Source organism: Podarcis tiliguerta, assembly GCF_965153285.1.
Source record: "Podarcis tiliguerta genome assembly, chromosome: 2".
NCBI classification, from domain to species: domain Eukaryota; kingdom Metazoa; phylum Chordata; class Lepidosauria; order Squamata; family Lacertidae; genus Podarcis; species Podarcis tiliguerta.
This window is the reverse complement of record NC_139535.1, coordinates 100,121,124-100,134,086: the sequence shown is the minus strand read 5'-3', so window position 1 is coordinate 100,134,086 and position 12,963 is coordinate 100,121,124. Positions and strand designations below refer to the sequence as shown.

General features: G+C 42.5%; 1 protein-coding gene across 3 annotated transcripts in view; it reads right to left on the bottom strand.

The window, feature by feature from the left end:
* Positions 1-5,428: 5,428 nt before the first annotated feature.
* The window catches only part of PITPNC1 (phosphatidylinositol transfer protein cytoplasmic 1), a 132,259-nt gene continuing 124,724 nt past the window's right edge, over positions 5,429-12,963 (bottom strand). For 2 of the 3 annotated variants that reach the window (XM_083427966.1, XM_083427965.1), the window contains one exon: positions 5,429-12,474. In XM_083427966.1, the coding sequence (XP_083284092.1) occupies positions 12,215-12,474 (260 nt within the window). In that variant the 3' untranslated portion in view covers positions 5,429-12,214. The remainder of the gene's footprint in view (positions 12,475-12,963) is intronic. The other variant, XM_083427967.1, reaches the window with a different exon arrangement.

The following is a 12,963-nucleotide window of genomic DNA, read 5'->3' as shown; positions in this document are numbered from 1 at the left end:
ACGCAGTGGATGTAGCCTACCTTGATTTCAGCAAGGCATCTGACAAGGTGCCCCATGATATTCTTGTAAAGAAGCTGGTAAAATGCGGTCTTGACTATGCTACCACTCAGTGGATTTGTAACTGGCTGACTGACCGAACCCAAAGGGTGCTCATCAATGGTTCCTCTTCATCCTGGAGAAGAGTGACTAGTGGGGTGCCACAGGGTTCTGTCTTGGGCCCGGTCTTATTCAACATCTTTATCAACGACTTGGATGATGGACTCAAGGGCATCCTGATCAAATTTGCAGATGACACCAAACTGGGAGGGGTAGCTAACACCCCAGAGGACAGGATCACACTTCAAAACGACCTTGACAGATTAGAGAACTGGACCAAAACAAACAAGATGAATTTTAACAGGGAGAAATGTAAAGTATTGCACTTGGGCAAAAAAAATGAGAGGCACAAATACAAGATGGGTGACACCTGGCTTGAGAGCAGTACATGTGAAAAGGATCTAGGAGTCTTGGTTGACCACAAACTTGACATGAGCCAACAGTGTGACGCGACAGCTAAAAAAGCCAATGCAATTCTGGGCTGCATCAATAGGAGTATAGCATCTAGATCAAGGGAAGTAATAGTGCCACTGTATTCTGCTCTGGTCAGACCTCACCTGGAGTACTGTGTCCAGTTCTGGGCACCACAGTTCAAGGACACTGACAAACTGGAACGTGTCCAGAGGAGGGCAACCAAAATGGTCAAAGGCCTGGAAATGATGCCTTATGAGGAACGGTTAAGGGAGCTGGGCATGTTTAGCCTGGAGAAGAGGAGATTAAGGGGTGATATGATAGCCATGTTCAAATATATAAAAGGATGTCACATAGAGGAGGGAGAAAGGTTGTTTTCTGCTGCTCCAGAGAAGCGGACACGGAGCAATGGATCCAAACTACAAGAAAGAAGATTCCACCTAAACGTTAGGAAGAACTTCCTGACAGTAAGAGCTGTTTGACAGTGGAATTTGCTGCCAAGGAGTGTGGTTGAGTCTCCTTCTTTGGAGGTCTTTAAGCAGAGGCTTGACAACCATGTCAGGAGTGCTCTGATGGTGTTTCCTGCTTGGCAGGGGGTTGGACTCGATGGCCCTTGTGGTCTCTTCCAACTCTATGATTCTATGATTCTAACTCTGATTTTTAAAAACCTATTGTTATTTTTAATAATGTTGTTTTAGAATTATTATTTACAACAATGAACGTAGATTTTGTTGCTCTGCAGTGCCTTGAGCACCGGTAATAAGCTGCATAGAGAAATAAAAAAACAAATACAACACTGAGCCGGTCTGTAAAAATGTTTTCAGAAGCTATTAGTCTGAAGTGATGGGGCAAAGATTTGCATTCTATCTACATATAGATTTTGAACTGAAAATACTATTTTCATATACAAAATAATACAAAAAAAGGAGAGTAACACTTTTTCACCCTTCAGTTGAGATCAAAACCTGCCACCCAGGGTGGCTGCTTCATTTTTCCACATGGTGGGGCTAGTTCTTCATGCTTCCCAAGGTAGGTATGTTGAGACTTCAAATGTTATTTCCTGACAGTATCCATTATGTATATCCCTATGTGTATTAATGAGGCCTTCCCCACAGCCCTTCAAGCAGTCATATGGATGGTTGATCATGCCAGCGAGGTTTCATTTAAATGTAGATGAGTTCTACCGCATCTGATAAAAGAAAATGATTCGGAAATGAACAGCCCATACAAAAGCATGCATTTTTGTTATTTCATAAATGTTTTACACATTGCTTCTTCGCCAGATAAAACTGGCTGTAGGGGGAGTTGCGTTAAAAATGTATTGTCACTTGTTATTTGCAAGAACACAACAGCTTTAGTTACTAATGTTTTGAAGGAACCACCAAAGATCCAGGCAGACAAGTCCTAAAATGGTGGTACAGATTCTGTGGTGGAGATACCGCAACCAAGCTGACCAGGGCAGAAGGTGGGGTGAGGCAGATTTTCAGGACCCGAGTTGGCATTTTAAAAACGTTACCTCTCATTGAAACCAATGGAAGGTAAAGTAAGTCCAGGTCCGGCGTATGTTTTCAGCCTATCTAGGGGCGAGTTAGGGATACAAAGAGGCTTTTTGATGCAACTGATCCAAGGCTTCTTTTATGTACTGAGTTGAATAGGATCCAAACTGCAGCAGTCTGATTGGTCCTAGAACAATAGGATCCAAAAGGCAGCAGTCTGATTGGTCCTAGAACAATAGGATTCAGAATGCAGCAGTCTGATTGGTCCTAGAACAATGCAGCAGTATGATTGGTTGGCAGGAACCACCCAATCATGCTCCAGATAGAAGTGAATCCACAACCTGATTGGCTTACAGTAGAATTCCAGAATTAGCCAATCATGTGCAGCCCATTGTGTAAATAATGTATATAAGGCAGATGCTTTGAGGGGACTTTCATTCATTCCTCCTCACCACTATGAGCTGAATAAAGAGCATGAAATCACAATGCGACTCAGAGTATATTTCAGCTTCCCCTGAACCAATGGCTTCAAGTCACAAGACAAGAGATTCTGACTAAACATCAGGAAGAATTTTCTGACGGCAAGAGTTGTTTGACAGTGGAATGGTCTCCCTCGGGAGGTTGTGGACTCTCCTTCCTTGGAGGTTCTTAAGCAGAGGTTGGATGGCCATCGGTCATGTATAATCTAGTTGAGATTCTTCTATCGCAAGGGTCCTTTCCAACTCTGCAATTCTGTAGCAGCCCATTTGCAGGTCAACCACCCATGAAGTACCACTGATGGTATAGCCATGGTGGCAGAGCTTTCTGCCAGGGCCGTGTTTACCTGGGCGTGCTAAAAAGCTCAACAAGTTTGAGTTCGCCCCCCCCCCAAGTTCAACAACTTTGAGTTTGCCCCCCTAAAAAAGGGGGTGCTGGGCGGATCTTTGCAACCCGCAGGCATAGACGGCCCTTCTTTCTACAACCACATCAGAGAGACATCTGCCTGCATACCTCAAAGTATGGCGCTTAGAATAGCTGCCTTAATAATTCTGTAAAATGTAAAAGTTCATAGGACTGTACTTTTAAATATGGAATAGGCATTTCCCTTTCAAACTAATGTAGCAGGCAGTTTGGCTGGCTCTTGTTTCATAACCCCGTGGCAATTGCTGCAAAATGTTTTAATAGTACCTGTAATACACAAGTGAGAACTGGAATGGGTACTTAGTGTGCTGAATACAGCCGAGTGATTTTGTTGTTGTTGTAAGATTATACTCCAGTTGGAAAATTAGTGGTGTCCTTGCAGTTATCACTGTTTTATATTGGGGGGGGGGTTGACGCTGAAGTTCATCTCCTGCTTCTTATGCAACAAAGAACTGTGTGAATGGCTCAAATAGTTTATTTGACCCTACACCACAAAATATGAATACTCCATACTGCATCTCTATCGCTAGGAAGCTCTGCTTTTCTGCTGCGACTTCTCCTGGAGAAGGTAGATCAAGCCACTGTCATACGTTTATTCACGTTGAAATTAGACTGTTGCAACATGTTCTACACAGGTTTGTCTTTGTGGAGTGTTTGGAATCTACAACTTGTAGGGAATGTTTTTCAAGGACTGGATAGACGCTAAGGAATGGGCACCGGGAGAAGTGGGGTTGGAGACTGATTTAGAAGAAGGAATCAGTGGCCTGGGGGAAGGATTGGAAAGTGAAGAACAGGAGGTGCAGGAGGGACAGGTCAGGCTAGTGGAGAGAGTCAAGGGCTTCCACACCTCCTCCTCTTGCCCCTACCTCTCCTGTTCCACTGTCTCCCAGGACCAGAAGAGGACTGAAATGGGAGGAGCAGAAACAGTTGCACGCAGGTGTAGTCTGTTAATGCTGGCTCCCGCTATTTTTCTAGAGTCTGCTGTATTGAATCGAGAGTATGTTGAGTTTAATGATTGCGAGTCGATTTGTTGTGCCTTCTGCCCCCCAAGCAGCATAAAAATGTGAGTCATGGTAGTGAACCCAATGATTTAAAATCTGAAGGAGTGCCTCCACCCCCATCGTTCTACCCGGACACTGAGGTCCAGCACCGAGGGCCTTCTGGAGGTTCCCTCACTGCGAGAAGCCAAGTTACAGGGAACCAGGCAGAGGGCCTTCTCAGTAGTGGTGCCCACTCTGTGGAATGCCCTCCCATCAGATGTCAAAGAGAACAACAACTACCAAACTTTTAGAAGACATCTGAAGGCAGCCCTGTTTAGGGAAGCTTTTAATGTTTGATGTATTACTGTATTTTAATATTTGGTTGGAAGCCGCCCAGAGTGGCTGGGGAAGTGGCTGGGGAAGCCCAGCCAGATGGGCGTGGTATAAAGAAATTATTATTATTATTAGTCTCCATTTACCATCATTTTTCTGTTGCAGGTTGGCACAAAGGATTCCGGTTCTCGATGTAAAAACAACGTATTTTGCACACAAGCAACCGTAGGGGAGAAGCTCTAAATGAAAAGGTTTTCCCAGGAGAAACAATAGTGGTGAGCGATAAAGTTGGTGATTTACATACAGAAAATCCCAGCTTCAGTCCCTAACATTACCAGTTGTTATAAAGCCAGGTAGCAGATGATGGGAAAGACCTAGAGAGTCTGGTCAGATTAGATAATGGGCTCGTTAAACCAACTGTATAAGTAAGCTTCACCATACACTCCAACATTCTAAACTAAGTTGAAAATTTCTTACCCTTTACAAGGGACAAAGACCAAATGGAATATAGTCAACAGAACAACCCCATATGAAGTATTTCATTGTGTAAAAAAAATTGTGACTTATATTTTGATGACAGCAGAACTGAACTCATTTCCACCCCAAAGGACTCCTCATATTCCACTGATGATACATATAATATATTATAGGAAGGCTTCAGTTGTCCCAGGCCTTGTAGTGAGCAGTAACAAGCCATCTTAGAGATCAGTTTGCAACCAGAGTGGTATAGTAATTGTCATCACACGTAGCAACATCTTAGCCAGAACTGAGAGACAGCTAAGGGAAAATGTTCATTTATTTTGCAACGTTCAGTAAAGTTTGTGTTGCGCCACGTATTTCAAGCTTCTGCAGGCTGGATTTGAAGAGGAAAACATTGATATAAAGTATATACTGTATTTTTCGCTCTATAAGACGCACCAGACCACAAGACGCACGAAGTTTTTGGAGGAAAACAAGAAAAAAAATATTCTGAATCTCAGAAGCCAGAACAGCAAGAGGGATCGCTGTGCAGTGAAAGCAGCAATCCCTCTTGCTGTTCTGGCTTCTGGGATAGCCGCGCAGCCTGCATTCGCTCCATAAGACGAACAAACACTTCCCCTTACCTTTCAGGAGGGAAAAAGTGAGTCTTACAGAGCAAAAAATACGGTAAATTAACATTCTTATAAGATCTGGATCTCGTTGCACGAATTCACAGAAAGAAAACAGGCAGTCTTGGAAAGAAGATTGCTTGGTAGTTTATTTACAACAGAATGTAAGAAAAACGTGTAAAACGATAATAAATAACTGAAAAGCAACAATTAAGTGGTGTGTATGGAAACTATGATACTCGGATCCTTCTAAGCCTTGTATTGTTTTAACTTGGGCCGCTTGGTCCTCCTTTCATGGAATGAGCTTATCTAAACAATGTACTGTAACACTAAACCTATCAGCAAAAAACAATAATATACACAACATTCAAAGTCACAAGGATTGCCACAGAAGTAAAAACTTATTTCCATAAGTAACATTTAAAAATCAGAGGCTGTAATTAAAAGACCATGCCGGCCACACAAACTAGGAGGGTTTTTTGGGGGGGGGGGGGAGGGGGACAACAGTTAAGAATAGTTGTAGCTTCAAGCCTTTATTGACACATAAGACATCTAAATTAAGGCTGAATAACAGCAAGTTCCTATTGACAAGTTCATTTATCCTCCCCTATTGCATTTACTAGCTGTAGCTGTTACAAAGTGCATATGTTTGATTGATTCTATATGACAGCATGTTTTAAAGTTTTGGTGCAGCGAACCATCCAAAGAAGTGTGAGCAGAATTCAAAATTCTCAATGGGGCCTTCCTGCCTTTCCATCTCCTCTGCAGCCTCTGACACTATCTGAAAATACAGCTTCTGAGGCTCAGGGGATCTCCAGAAGGATACTGGATGTGGTGTTTGCATTGGGAGGAGGGAATCAGCGAAAAGCTTTTGCTCTGCTTATGACTGCTCAGATTAAAACCACAGAACACTTTTTGTACATTCCCATATTAGCAAACCTCTTGAATATTCTGTTACTCAATGAAATGTCCACTAGACAGAAATCTGGTTAAGAGAAACAGATTGAAGACATCTATTCTGGAGGAGCACCACTTCAGCGGGGAGTTGTGCAGTGAATTATCTCAGGATTACAGCCTTGGAGATGATTAAATTGCTTATTTCTTTAGATTTACTCAAATAGGCAAGCATAATGGTACAACTAACAAGAATGATGCCTGCTCATCAAAAGGGCGCCGTTGTCTTTTATGGCAGCTCAACCTGTTACTTGGCAAATTCAACATATGCCTGTATTGTTTCTCTCAGCAAACAGGTAGTGTCGACAACATAGCCTTTAAGTTACTCCGATAAGGGCCCAGTGAAGGTTTCTTGATACAAATATGGGAGGTTTTAAAGATGAATGTGTATATTCTCCACATGTTGTTGTAGGAATGCTAGATTTTTTTGTACCAAGAGTGGAGCCGCTCTTGAACTTTTAAGGTGTAGCTTTTAAAAAGCATAATTCCGTTAATATTTTGCCTGAGTACAATGTCAAGATTGGAACTTTTAAGTCAACAATTTTGGGAGTCTGCATCACAGGTAGGAGAGGCTGATTTGGAAAAAGCGGCAACACACACCTCCTTTTTATTTCCTCCCTAGCAGTGCTTCAATGTATACAATTTGCCTGTCACAAAAAAAGGCAGGGTCAACGACACCATTGCAATGCCATAGCACTTTAGTTTTGCTGTGCTGCACCACACTTTTAAAAGTGCCAACTAAAACCACATTGTTCCACAAAACAAATAATATAAACACCCACAGCTCTGTCTGTTCCTCACAATCAAACCTAAAAAATATACAAATTTGTACAAAGTAATTCAGACAATTTAGCAGTGAAAACTTCTTTTTGTATAAAAGACATATTAGTGCAACAAAAATATGTTAGAAATTTAATTTAGTTATTATTCTTGTGCTGGAAATATTTTCTAAAGCAGTTGTCATAGCATTGGGGGGGGGGATGGAAGGAGAAAATGAAAAGTTGTTTAATATTTGATAGCCTGATCAAGGCAAAAGCAGTGAGGGAAAACAGAAAATGATTGAGGAGTCTGCCATGACCCATGAAAATCATAGATGTAAGGATGATGTCAGTTCTCCAGAACAGATTTGTATCTGTTCTCCCCCACCGGTACAAAGACAGAAAGTAGGAGGCAGGAATGGAATGGCCTAGCCCGTCATTGAGACATGCAGCGGAATTAAACTTGTGTCTTCTTCCTTAAGCACCAAATTTAAATAGCATATCTAAGCTCAACAAACGCTTATAGATACAGTATTGAAGAGTGGGGAGGTAAAGCAGAAGATTCCATTATTATTTTTCCATTGCATGCAATATTGCCTTTCTCTGTTTCAAATATGTACTATGCGGTCTGTTAAGTAACATCTTCTTGGGAGATGTTAATTCATTTACACAAATGCCTCATCTCTCCACCCCCCCCCCCCCAAAGTCAAAGTAACGCAACAGGAGAGCAGGAAGTGAGACAGTTAAAACAAACACAATAATGCAGTCTGGCCCTATTGATTTGTGCGGAACATTTAAAAAAGGAGATAGAAGGATAGCAACATTTATTTGTAGGCCTACGGAACTTGTCACAATTCAATTGGCAGTAGCGCCACCTGTTTGTTAGCTACAGCCGCATGCTGATTCAGGGTAGATTTATATACAATAGGTTTCTAATAATAAGGGTAGGTGGGAGATATCACAACAGCCAAACAGAACAGCAGGATGTTCAGAAAGAATGAAAAAACAACGGACAATAATTGAGAGAAGGCATAAAGCTAAGTGTTAGGTGTATTCAGAACTAGTAGATGGTATTGGCCTTAGGTTCTTGAAGCTGTCAAACCTACGTGCTGCATTCTGTCCTCCCACCCCACTTTTCTACGACTGAAACTACTCTTCTATAATCACCTTACTATCTACTATTTAAACAAGCCACTTAGAAGTTGGAGGGGGGGATTTAAGTCAGCTACTTTTTCCACACGCAACATCATGCTACCATGCTTGATAGAAATATATCCACTATTTTATTTTTTCCAATGACTTAAAAGAGAAGCAACACCCTGAGGTCTGGATCTATATTTCTATTTGCTTCCAACAGAACGTGCATAATCTCACTACAGGTTTATGACATATTCACCACTTTGCAAGGCCTGGTATAGCTTGGACAGTGAGTTACTAAGAACACGGCTAAAGAAAAGGGTGAAGGATTAATTGCAATTTGGAATTAATTATATCCTTAGCCCTCAGGACAATTATGGGACAATTATGTCAGGAAATAAAAGGACTCCTAATTTAAGTTGTGATATGGGGAAGCAACTTTAATTCCTGAGATTGAGGGTGATGCTACTAACAGGCCAGAAAGAATTCATCTCTTTCCCAGCTGTATGGCAATGTGCAACTGGTACTGTAATTCTCCATGGTTATTGTAGTAAAAAGGACATACTCTTAAGAGTGGATCAAAAAGTTTGTTGTGCAAGCAGAAAGGCACTTCCATTTGCACAAGGGCCTCCCTGCTGATTTCCCAGTCCTGCAGCAGTCCCGTGTCTCCTCCTACACTGTTCTGCAGGGTCCTTCAACCCTTAGGAGTTGAGTTTTGGGTGAGCACAAGGGGCTGTAGTAGGAAAGAGGTGCCAGGAAGGCCCTGTTGAGTGAACCTGTAAATTCTACTTTTCCCTGAAAGAAATTTAGCATGAAAGAAGCAACTCAGGAACTGACAGACTTTTTTTTTTTGCTTCTCTAAGAAGCATTGTAAGATCTCTACGTTGCATCATCACATTGCTTTTGTGTGCTGTTGTGTGCTCCAAAACTGACTGGGTGGAGACATCTCCATTAGCTTGGTTAGGTTAACTAAATTATACAAGATTTCACTTTCCTCTCTGAAGTCAGTATGCTGCAGTCATAGGCATTATCTCCAGTTGGTCCACATATTGAAAGCTGAAACTGGGCCTCTTACACCCTTGAGCAGGCCAAAGGCTTATAGGCTGCTCCTAGCTTCTGTTGAAGAGATATAGTTATTTAGAGAATTTTCCCTCCCTTTTCAGAATTTCAGTTACATTGCAATATATTATTGTCTTGTTACAGTATTTTGAGCATGGGACATCCTCTCCAAACTAGACATGATCTACTTGCTTTGCATGCAGTGGTAGATTCAGTGGCAGAGTACCTGCTTTGCGAGATCCCAGTTAAATCTCCAGCACCTGCAGGTAGGGTGGATAATGTCCTCTGTCTGAAACCTTGGAAAGCAGTTACAGTAGACAATATTAGTAATAGACAATATTGTCTATTACTGTAGACAAACTAGATGGACCAACAGTCGGACTTAGATACGGCAGCTTCCTTGTTACAGATCTGTCCCCTATACTCCCGTCTGCTAATTACTTTCAACTCAAGAGAGCTGCATGGGTGGTGTTCTTCCCTACCTCTGGTGGAAGAACTTCCTACAGAGTTTTTACTTCCCAGGATCCCATTTTGGGGGAATCTTAAAAACATAATGAATCTACAAGGCCTTGTTCACATCCCCAGCTATTGTTACCCATAGTTTGGTGCCGGAACGAAACAGGCCACATACTACCACTTAAAATAATCGGTTATTTTCGTCTAGACTTGAGGAGGCCCACCATCACAACACTTAAGAACCCTTGTCTTAAAATTGCTTACCTAACCAGCCTTTGCCAAGCTGGTGACCCTCCAGATGTTTTGGACTTCAATTCCCATTCGTTCCAGCCAGCATAGTTATACTGGCTTGGGCTGATGCAAGTTTTAGTACAAAACGTCTGGAGGGCACCTTGTTGGCAAAGGCTGCTCCAGTCTGATTAAAGAAACCAATGGCGGCAGAATTATACAGTGATCAGCAATCAATATGGTAATAAACCAACTATATACTATCTTAAATCCCCAGTCAGATGTTAGCTTTGTCATCTTACCCTTAAGGTAATGAGAATTTGGCCTGCTACCTCCCACTGTCTCCTTATAGTGACTTATAGTCACTTTTCACCAGTCAGAAGCTTACCTTCTCCTTAACATATACTCTTTCTCCTCCTCCCTGCTGTTTCTTCCGGGAAGTGTTGGGAGCTTTGGACAAGCAAGGCCGTGGGTAGGCTGGAAAGAGCCTTTTAAAAAAGCAGACTGGATTGCCACACAATATAAAAGAGGGTGGGAGGGAAGCTAGTAAGCTGAAGAGATTGCCTCTTCTCTTTGCCTCCCTGCTGTTTCCCACATCTCTCTCTCTCTTTCAAGGTTGTTCCCTAAAATAATGTATCCTTATTCAGGCATTATTTCTGTACAGGAAATGTCAACATGTATGGGGGGGGGGACATCCACTAGCTCTGCCCCTGCATGTACTCATCCTGCCACACTATTCCCAAACTTCTCGCATTGAGTAGAATAGGTGTGGTCTATCTGTGTTTGTGGACGCGGGTGGCGCTGTGGGTTAAACCACAGAGCCTAGGACTTGCCGATCAGGTCGGCGGTTCAAATCCCGCAACGGGGTGAGCTCCCGTTGCTCGGTCCCTGCTCCTGCCAACCTAGCAGTTCAAAAGCATGTCAAAGTGCAAGTAGATAAATAGGGACCGCTCCGGTGGGAAGGTAAACGGCGTTTCCGTGCGCTGCTCTGGTTCGCCAGAAGCAGCTTAGTCATGCTGGCCACATGACCCGGAAGCTCCCTCGGCCAATAAAGTGAGATGTGCGCTGCAACCCCAGATTTGGCCACGACTGGACTTAATGGTCAGGGGTCCCTTTACCTTTACCTGTGTTTGTATGATGGAGCAGGGTTTCTAACTGGCTTCTACTTGTTCTCAACTATCCTCCTTGAGCCCTTCCCTTTTGAACACTAGAGGGCAGGGAACACTAGAAGGCAGGGAAAAAGTGGGGTGGGAATGGGACACTGGGCAGTATGTCAGGTCACATGCACCCCAACACAGGTCATTTCCTGTTCAGGCAAGACATCTGAATAGGGCTTCTGTTTCTCACAGCTAAGGAGGAGAAAGTGGGTTGATGGCAACCCGCCTTAGAATGGCATCCATCACATCAGTTACTGACCATTCTTGTCGGTCATTGGCAGAATGGGAAGCTTTATAGCCTGGAATAGCTTAACACCTGCTCACAGTGTAGCAGAAAACTGACTGATGGGAACACAAGCAATTAAATCACTGAACTATTCAATTGCTTGTGTTCCCATCTTGCTCTCTGCAACGACACTCCCAAATACCAACACAGAACAGCTATACAACAGCACACCATATAAAGGAGTCACAAATTTTGTGCAAGATACAGATAGTTCCAAGGGTCTAAAAATAAGTATAATGAATTACAACCAGAGCTCACTGGTTCTTTAGTTTTGAAGAGCTTAAAGTGTGCATTAGCTGCGCTCCAAATCCTGAGTTGTATTCAGTAAAACAAGAATCTGAATAATTACTGTTGGTATTCAAGTGTTTCTCAGTGAATAGCAGTTCAAAGGTTTACTTTAAGGTGCACTTGGCCTGAGAGTAAAAAGGATTTTAGAAATTGAGATATAATGGCTTGAAATGAGAAATGTCATTTGAAACTGTCCCTCAATAGTCCCTCATTCTCTCAAGATGTCATTGCCACCTTTATTAAATCCCTATAACATCTCCAGTCATAAATACTGTTATGCTATATATGAGAATATCTTTTGTTTACTACGGTTGCTATGTAGAGACTGACTTTTGCTTTTGCAAGCTTGTTTCGTTTTGTGTTGATAGCAACATCTGTCATATGGCTTAGAGCTGCAGTCTAGGAATCGGAGCATATGAACTATGTTCTCGCATGCACTTAGCTAACTAGTTTAAGGGACAAGCCTGATGGGGAGGGGGGAAAGGTCATACTTCCAGATCAGTAAATTTTGTTTACACAAAACAACTACCATGAGCTTTGCAAATGCTATTCTTTCAGTCATGGCTTGTCATGAAAACATGCTGGGTTTAGAGAGCTTTTTTGTCTGGATCTGGGAGGGTGAGAGTTTCTGGGGCAGATTTTTTCCGTTGCCGGTCTTTGGGAACTGATAGAAATTCAGGCGCCTCTGTGGAGAGAGGTGTAGACGGAGCACTAGAAGGAGCACTGCGGATTGAAGAAGGGAGGGAGACATTAGAGATCGATATTGCAGGAGGGAAGATCCCAATTTTCTTGTTGGTGGCTTCCTGAGTTGCTCGTTCAAATTCCCGAACTTCATCCATAGTCATGTCTTCAATGAGAAGAAAAGGAAGAAAGACAAAATAATGTTAGAACCACTGCACATGTTTGTTCCGGGCTTTTAAAAGATGCTAGTCTGCATGGCCATTGTTATTCCAGTGCATTAGAACTCGAAAGGGAAGGGAAGCTATTGCCAGGGAATTTCACAACTGGCCACTGAAATTTCAGGAGGCACATTTCAGGCACTGTTTGTATCGTTCTTGGAGCTGCCGACGCTGAAAAGTAATTCCTCAAATTGATACCAAAATTTAGGCGTCTGTTTCTATGAATTTTGGGCAATTCCACTGTTTATATTCTTGTCTGTCCTTGCTCCAACATGGGCAGAATTCACATATAAATCGAAGATGCAGCAGGCTTCGAATTCAAGTGATAAAGCGGGATATCAAATCCAAACTCCTTCTCATCCTCCTCCTCTTCTTCATCTTTCATGCAGGCCACATGACCTGGAAAAACTGTCTGCGGATAAATGCCAGCTCCCTCA